Source organism: Plectrocnemia conspersa, unplaced genomic scaffold (genome assembly GCF_051122295.1).
Source record: "Plectrocnemia conspersa isolate PC_06_02 unplaced genomic scaffold, ASM5112229v1 ptg000004l, whole genome shotgun sequence".
Taxonomy (NCBI): Eukaryota; Metazoa; Arthropoda; class Insecta; order Trichoptera; family Polycentropodidae; genus Plectrocnemia; species Plectrocnemia conspersa.
Genome location: NW_028277168.1, coordinates 933670 through 943133, shown reverse-complemented (window position 1 = coordinate 943133; position 9464 = coordinate 933670). Strand labels below are relative to the sequence as shown.

Genomic DNA, 9464 nt, shown 5'->3' with positions numbered 1-9464 from the left:
TTATTATTTCATGATTTAAATTATTACTTGTATACAGTAAATATAATATAGTAAATTGTTAAAAATATATAATATATACAATATATTATATGTAATATTGTAAATTTCTAAAAAAAATAATAAAATTTATGCTTCTTTCTTATAATATATTTATTAAGGTCGATTGTACAAATGTACAGAATTTTGCTATATTCAAGTTTGTAACAACTAGTGCTCTATCTATATTTTGTGTCATCACATGGTGGTTGCTCTAAATCATATCATAGATCGGTTAAACTCTTGGGAATTTGGGTAATTGTTTTTAAATATACCTCGTCAAACAGTCGAAGAAAATCAGTTGCTTACCCCAGCTTACTAAAACTCTTTTTAGGGTAGTCTCGGTCGATTTGGTCTAGCTCCTTTTGGTGCAAGTTAGGTTAAACTACGGTAACCAGATTTTGATAATATTAAAGGACACTAAAGGTCACCTCGGACATTTTCCCCAATGCGACAAAATGGGTATTATACAAAATAGTTCAATCGTTTCATTTATATACATATATTAAACTATTAATAAGCTCAAATATTTACTCATAGTCATATTACATTAACAAAAATCTACATAAAACAATTCTTGCTCGTTGTAGCTTTCACCGAAAACATCTTTATGTCTTGGAAATCATTTAAAGGGCTAGATAGCTGATGTAAGAGAAGTAGTTTTTGAGCTTTGATATCCTGGCGGGTAGAATATGGGATGCAATGGTTACCCTCACCGAGCAATAAAGGACTGTTGAAACCATCCCTTAGCAACTTTACAAAATGCTTCATTGAATACACACTACAATTTCCAAAATACAATGAATATTATTAAGCTTCTAGCTAAAAGGTACTAGGGTATAAATACAAATAAGATATGCTTCCTAGAGATATATGCAAAATTTCTTTTGAATACTTTTTAATAAGAAGAAGTACTTTGCTTTGCTGGGATTAACGCATCCAATAAATTGTTAAAGTAACGTGCTACACATAGAGAAGCCAAGCATCTTCAACGTCATCGCAAACTTTGACGATGTGCATACTAAATATCCATTCTAATTTAGTGTTTATTTAAATAAAAATGAAAGTTGTTTTAGTAGCAAATCTTATTATAACAGTTATATTCAATGAAAACATCATAGTAATATAAAAAAAACTTTATTCTCTTAAATTTATTCTTTCATAATACATCTTAGTAAACAGCCATTTATGTTATTATAATTCATAGTTGAATGGATAATATTTATGATCTTTCCATTCTTCGACATTAATTACACGATAATCTTTATTGAACTTATCAATTTCCTTAATATCATTTGGTGTCAAACAGAAGTCGAATATATCAATATTATCATAAATCCTTTTCGTAGTTGTGGATTTAGGTATCGGTATGATTTCTCTATCGACCAAATATCTCAAGACAACCTGAACAGTATTCTTGTTATATCTGTGGCCAATCTCGGTGAGAATCGGATCATCGAGTGCCGGTGGCGGAGAGTTCTTCTTTTTCTTAGCATCAGGAATCGAACCCAACGGAGAGTAGGCGATAACAGCTATTCTATTTTCCTTGCAGAATTTAGTAAGTTTCTTTTGGGTCAAGTTGGGATTAACCTAAAATTACACATATTTTATTAATATTAATATTATCCTGTTCTTAGAAATGGTACTTTAAACTAAACAAGTATCTATTGAGCTAAACAAGAGTTTAAACTGCATAATAAGTAGAGTATCATAAAGTTCTTTCAAAAGAAATAGCAACATGTTCCTTATTATATACCATTCAAAGCTACGATGTTTATACATACTTCAATTTCAAGAGCAGCCGGTTTGACTTTGCTGTTTTTAATTAATCTCTCTAGTTGCTTTGGATTGAAGTTTGAAACGCCGATAGACTTTGCCAATCCAAGTTTCTGGCATTCGATCATTCCTTCCCATGTTTCAAGATAATCGGTATCCCCAAGTGTGTAATTGGCCTACAATCATAATATACACAATTTAATCTTAATGGTTCAAGTTTCTTGATTGAATATACTTAAAATGCTACTTACAAACTCTTCAATTGGCCAATGGATCAAATACATATCAACGTAGTCCAGATTCAATCTTTTCAATTGCTCTTTCAAAGTCGGTACCACTAAGTGACGAGCGTGATGGTCATTCCAAATCTAAAATTGATTGTGCTCATTAGACTAATGCTTATAACAATTAAATCATTGAATGATTTACCTTTGTGAGTACAAATATGTCGTCTCTTTTGATTACACCCTCTTGAATCTTCTTCTTGATTGCTCGGCCAACTCCTTCTTCGTTTTTGTAAAACTCGGCTGTATCTAATAATCTATATCCAGCATCAATGGCATCTTCTACTGACAATTGAGCTTTGTCATCCTTCTTTCCATTGCCCTATAACGTTTTAACATGCTATATGTTGTTTATTGTATTTGGTGACATGAGAGAAGAACACTCGATAAAGGAAGTGAAGTATATTTATGTTTCTTTAACATGTTTTTAACATAAAACTTATTTATGCTTATTTTAGACTGTCTAAATTAGCTTTTTTGTATGATGTGTCGAAGTAAAATTAGGCATATAGGTATGAGCAATCTTTTCTTAATCATTCACAGTTCTTGATATAAATGTAATGCATAAAATGTAATACTTATGTATTAAGAAAAGCGATTTAATATAAGTTAATGACTGCGTATATTGTAATAGTAACAAAAAAGGCATTAGATATATTTGTAAGCATAATCGAATTGACAGACTCTATCAATATATATATTAAATTATATTATCAAACTTACCCCACTAGTTCCAAATCCAAATGAAGGCATCTTACGTCCGTCGTTTAGTTCGATCCATGGTGCTTTTCCTTTGGCATTCGCTTTCTTCTTGATCTATGTAAATCATGGTAATTAGTAGTGAGAGCAACTGAACTATCGACTTATAGATTGTAACAATAATATGATACTTACTTGAGGTGACGCTTCACAAAGAGAAGCGACGGTTATCAGGACAATAAAGAACAAGAACTTCATTTCGAACGAATGCTTGGAGAGACTTGCCAGATGTACTGCCTTCGTAAGAGCAGATCTGTAAGTGAGCCAGATGAAGCCGAGAACCAACTACAAATACTCGATGGGTCGCTGCATGAGTGAATGCAACTGGTTTGAGATAAAGAGCAACTCATTGTGGGTATTTACTATTTTTATTGTTGTTTTTTCTGATCGAATAATTCATATTAAAACATTCAAAAGCAAGAACGATTTCAGAGAAAAATAAAAAGTAAATAAAAACTGGTTTGTGTTACGCAATCAAACTACTTTTCTTCAATGTTGTAAAAAGGAAAAAAACTAGCATGTCAAGTATATAATAATAGGTAAATATATAAATACATAAATGTAAATCCCACATTTTTAGTGTTTATTAAGTATTTACTTATATCTCTATTTATATTTTATCAATATTTTTCTATCATTATTCAATGTTGAGTCGCCACTTCTTGTTCGTATAAATTAGAATATATTATAATGTGATGCTCTGTTGTATGTGTTTTTTGTTGTTGTTTATATGATAGATAGGTACATCATATCGAATTCATATATAGAAAAAATATGGAAATTTTCAAGATCAAGGCTTTCAAGGTTTCTCGACGGTCAAATAGATTATATTAAAACGGTGTTATTTTTTAGCCACAACATTAAAAAAAAACATGTTTTTAATATACATATAATGTAAAAAGGTTCTAAACCTTCGGGAAACTATCTATTATATTGATATTTGAACATTAGGAGTTTTTTTATAAGTTATGATTAATAATATACATTATATACCGGTTTATATTAAATGGTTGGGTCTCTTTTTTCGTTATTTTAACAATATCAGACCGCACTTAATATTGCTATAAAAGCGTTGATTGCGCCAGAAAGAACATTTTAGCGTCATATCGCTAGTCTATTGTCATTGCAATAGTTTTCTCAAGGCATATGCAAATTCACAATTAAATTTAGGGTAGATAACATCATTAAAAACATAAAATTATTATAGAAAAATCTTTATTCTCTCAAATTTACTATTTAATAATAAATCTTAGTAAAGAAACAGCCATATTAATATTATTATAATGCATAGTTGAATGGATAATATTTATGATCTTTCCATTCTGGGACGTCAATTACGCGATGATTCCTATTGAAATCATTGATTTGTTTGATTTCAACTGAAGTTAAGCAGAAATCAAATATATCAATATTTTCATAAATCCTGGACGTAGTTGTTGATTTAGGTATCGGTATGACGTTCCTATCGACTAAATATCTCAAAACGATTTGCACAGTATTCTTTTTATATTTATGGGCAATCTGTGTGAGAAGTGGATCGTCGAGAGCTGGTGGAGGAGATTTCTCCTTCTTCTTAGCATCGGGCATCGATCCCAATGGAGCATAAGCAATAACAGCTATCTTATTATCCTTGCAGAATTTGATCAGCTTCTTCTGGGTTAAGTTAGGATTCACCTGAAATCATTCATTAATTAAAAACTAGACGATAGTGTTATTTGTTTAATTAATTGTGAGTATCACGGTTATTTATTCCTGTTCTTAGAAATAGTAATTTAAACAACATTTATGAATCCATGCGCTGGTATTTAAATAACATTATTGTCAGCAGTTTAAAAAAAAAACACTTTTTTGTGTATACACGTTGACGCAACTCTAGAGATTTGTATTGCAGTTTAACTTGAAAGTTACGTGCCATAAAATACTGAGTATTAAGTGTTTATATAAAGTGCAGAGTACATACTTCAACTTCAAGAGCTGCCGGTTTCACTTTGCTGCTTTTGATCACTCTTTCTAGTTGCTTTGGGTTAAAGTTTGCAACACCGATAGACTTAGCCAATCCAAGTTTTTGGCATTCGACCATACCTTCCCATGTGTCCAAGTAATCGGTATCGCCAAGCGTATAATTTGCCTACAATCATATTAAAAATAAATTTAGCTTGAATGTAAAAGTTTATTCGTAAAATATAAAATGATACTTACAAACTCTTCTATCGGCCAATGTATCAAATACATATCTACGTAGCTCAATTTCAATTTTTTTAATTGGTCTTTCAACGTCGGTACTACAATATGACGGCCGTGATGATCGTTCCAAAGCTAGATTTATAAGATTCGTTAGTTGCATATTTTTTACAGTGGAATTAATTGTATGACTTACCTTTGTGAGTACAAATATGTCTTCCCTTTTGATAACCCCCTCTTTAATCTTCTAATTGATTCCTTCTCCTACTTCGTTTTCGTTTTTGTAATACTCTGCAGTATCGATTAATCTATATCCGGCATCTATGGCGTCTTCTACTGCAGCTTGTGCTTTGCTATCTTGTTTTCCATAGCCCTATGGTATTTATTAAAGTATATTTAATATTTTGTGTTGTACATAACATTTATGCAATAGTGTAAGCCAGTAAGGGCTGTCACCCCAATGTCTAATGTGTAAAATTTGGTCGAGTAGTATCATATTATATGAAAAAAATTAGTCACTAGTAAAATAGTCATTTCTCAATATAAATTCTTCACAAAAAATGTACTGAAATACATAGAATGTATTCAAATGTTAGTTTGCCAATAAAGCAAATTTAATTCAAAAATTCTTTTGTTGTGATAATCCTGGCACTTCGATTTTTCACCACCACAAATGGCACCCAAAGGCTTCTTTTGGTTTGTAAAAGCCCTTGACTAGTATTTACGACACAACATATTTTTTACAATGCACATAAAAGGTTAAGAAATTAGTTTTAGTATCCAAAGTAAAACCCTGAGAGTATGACAAGTGATAATTACAAAAACGTAAACATCAAATGAATGAGAAATTTTCAGCTACGGTATTTTAAATACATTTTATATAAATATTTTAGATAATTTTTTTTGCCAATTTATATTTATATTCAGAGGTACGCACTTTATATTTTATATTTAGTGGTACGCGATCAAACTAGTTTAAAAACAACTGCACTAGATTATTCAAAGAAGTTTAACGACATAACATAAAATACTTATTTATCACTTAGAATATTAGTTAATGGAAACTTTTCCCGCTAAATTAAATACAAACTTTTCCCCCGAAACAGGTAAAAAGAGATCGTTGGTATCGCCAAACCGCTTCTTAGAACGAGATAACAATATTTCACAGAAAATTGTGATTTTCTGATTAAAAATTCATGTAAGAATCATTTAAATAAAAAATAATACACATTTAATTCAAGTAATATAATGATAAAATAAAAGTTTTTTTTTGCCAGACGCCATATATTTCAATGGTTTGAGTTACGGTTGATTCTAGTTAGCTTATCACCGAGAAAGAATGGACCACACACCCCAAAGAAACATTTGCTTTTGAATCACGGTAGTGAGTTACCGTCAGGGCTTCGCCCTTAGAGACTACATTCATATTGAGGGCGAGCTAAGATTCTGATGTTTTTACTCTTGCATTTTTAAAATGGGCGCAATTTGGTGTAATTTGCGCAATGTAACTGAAGTGTTTTTATATGTATGTAGATGTGAGACAAAATAGCAAGACAAATTTATTATTATTTTTTCGAATATCGAAAATATTGAATAAATAAAGGTGACTTACAAAAATTTACTTTCCACAATTATTAACAATAACCACTGCAAGCAAAATATAACCATTTTTAAGCACAAGGTATTGTACTTTTATAATGCATTGTGCTTGTTAAAATTAATTCATTGTGTTGCTTAAAAAATATTTTATCTTATTTGGGATTTTTTTGTTTCCATAAGAAAATATTATTATGATCTACTAAAAAAGTAGAGGGGCTCTATGTTTTAAAGTACAGTATATAAAAAATATTTTTAAACTCACTGCGCTAGTTCCGAATCCAAATGAAGGCATCTTACGTCCGTCGTTTAGTTCGATCCATGGTGCTTTTCCTTTTGGATCTACTTTCTTCTTGGGCTAAGATAATTGTTGAAATCAGTTGTGAAAAACATGTTTTACTAACAAATAAAATATCGTAGCACTACTCACTTGAGGTGAAGCTTCACAAAGGGAAGCTATGGTTATCAGGAATATGAAGAATAAGAACTTCATCTTGAACGAATTGTAGACTTGACAGATGTACTGCTTTCTGTAAGTGATCAGAAGAATCCAAGAGCCGACTACATATACTCCATAGGTCACCGTATGGGTGACTGAATTTCATTTCAGATAAAGATAAATTGATTGTGGGTATTTTGTTATATATATTTAATTATTATAATTAAATATTAAAGAATTCAAAACCAAGTAATATTTTATAATAATTTTAATAAGAAACTGGTTTTTGTTATGTAACCAAACTACTTTTGATGTTGCACAGAAAATAAAATAGCAGGTCATTAAACTCTTAAGTATTATACATAAGTACGTAAAAGGTATATTATGTATACATGTAATATATATTTTATAGGTTTATTGTATAATAAATATGTACATGTATCTATCATGCATTTGTATGACACATGTTTTATATGAATATTCATAATATTATTTTTTTCATTTAGAGTTCTTGTTTGCGTTAATTATCATATACAATTTGCATACAATGTAATATTCCGTTATGTGTATGTTTACTTAGTGATGTGGGTCGTATTGTTAAAATATTCTTAGAGAATAATTAAACAATTCTTAATTAAGCCTTACAAATAGGCAATGTATGTTTTAAAGCACTAAATAATAATTTTGTAAAATAATCACTGAATAAATACAGGATGTTATTAAAATTTTAAGGCACTGAAAAGAATTAATTTTGTTGCAAATATTTTTAAACCAAAATATAATACTGAATGTATAAGTAAAAAAATATTAGTTTAAAGTATACTCTCCTAAATATTATTTTATAGAGTTTTACAACTTGTAGATCAATGCTGAAGTCTTCAATTTTAAGACTATGCAGATCATATCCTATATTTGTATAAAATCACTGATGTCAGGTTAATATTGTATTAGTACATTAAATTTTTTTAGCTAAATAAAAGCGATTGGATACATCTTTTAAATAAATATATAAAAAATATTGTGAAATTAACTCTTTTGGTATAACTTTGTTTAATCATTTTATCTAAAAACTGTTGTTTCTATTGTATTTATCGAAGTTGTTTCGCTCGATATATTTTTATTATTTATTCATATACCACAATATATTCATTTTTGAGAAATACTATTTTTCTTCAGGGCAACTGAATCAAAACCATCCATAAAAAAATGAGAGCTACGCAAAAAATTAGCGTCATTAATTCTACAGTTAAATAGTACTTAAAACAGCCATAAAATGCAATAAAGCTTAAAAAAGGGGTGCCGCATGATTTGAATAAAAAATAAAAAAATCGACCCAATGAAGTTTTGCGTTTTTTTTATGCAATATAATCAATCCATTTGTTTGACTAACACAAAGTCCAAATGCATTGGTAAAATTAAACATTATTACAAATAATTGAAATTCTGGAAAATCGACAAAATTTCTTTTCTTGCATTGTTAAATCAAAATGGTGCAATTCTCTTGCACGACAATGCACCAATATTAATCTAGTGTGATTTTATGAAATATTGTTTATTTTATGATTACTTGTAATATAGTAAATAGAATTTTATAATTTAATCTGCTCCTAAATGTGCATTTATAATATATATAAAAAATTGGTTTTAAAACTGCGTATTTTGATTTCAATTATAATTAGAAAAGGTGAATATCAATTTAAAAGTTAAAAACAGCAATTATTTTATACCATTCGTTAAATTTTGGCAAGTAGTACGATTACCTTAATTTATTTATAAAAAAAATCATGCAATTAAACTACACTAGGATTTGTGATTAATTTACTTAGCACTTTCTTGATTTTTGTAATTAATTATTATTAACTTTTAATCAAAAATAAAGAGATATTTAGAGATTTGGAAATATTTTCTTAAAATAATAAAACGAGAAAGTGCTAACGTATGATTTGCTTCAAATGAATTCAGTATTATAGAGCAAATAGCAAAGAGCTTAGAATACGAAAAATTCTCAGATTAACACTGCAGAAATGCATTAAAAATATTATAATAGAATAATCAAGAAAATTTGATTGATTAACATTTTAGAATATTAGAATATCAAAATCAGATGCATGAGATTTATTATATTTTTTTATGAGCAGAAGATAGCTATCTATATAAAAATCCTGCTCTCTAAAAATCATAATCTCCAATACTGTATTTTATTAGTAAATGAAAATATGCATCATGATGTTTAGTAAAATAGTAATATATTGTATTTTAAATAAAATATAATTATTACTGTTAATACGTAGAGGTATATGTGTTAAAAGATAGTGAGTATAGTAAAGATATATTCGAAGAAATTATTAATAATTTTATGTTTTTCTGATATAGAATAATAAATAAAAAATATG

General features: G+C 28.8%; 1 protein-coding gene and 1 pseudogene across 2 annotated transcripts; both read right to left on the bottom strand.

Moving 5' to 3' along the window:
• Positions 1 to 1157: 1157 nt before the first annotated feature.
• Positions 1158 to 3116, bottom strand: LOC148235557 (aldo-keto reductase AKR2E4-like). The gene is made up of 6 exons (XM_088185249.1): positions 2991 to 3116; positions 2820 to 2912; positions 2242 to 2418; positions 2064 to 2180; positions 1821 to 1988; positions 1158 to 1626 (listed from the first exon to the last, which is right to left on the bottom strand). Exons 1-6 carry the CDS (start codon positions 3051 to 3053, stop codon positions 1231 to 1233), a joined length of 1014 nt encoding a protein of 337 aa, XP_088041375.1. The 5' UTR covers positions 3054 to 3116; the 3' UTR covers positions 1158 to 1230.
• A 940-nt stretch (positions 3117 to 4056) lies between these two features.
• Positions 4057 to 7170, bottom strand: LOC148235556 (aldo-keto reductase AKR2E4-like; annotated as a pseudogene). The gene is made up of 6 exons (XR_015809461.1): positions 7063 to 7170; positions 6898 to 6990; positions 5233 to 5409; positions 5055 to 5171; positions 4816 to 4983; positions 4057 to 4529 (listed from the first exon to the last, which is right to left on the bottom strand). The product of XR_015809461.1 is annotated as an aldo-keto reductase AKR2E4-like (transcript).
• Positions 7171 to 9464: the final 2294 nt, after the last annotated feature.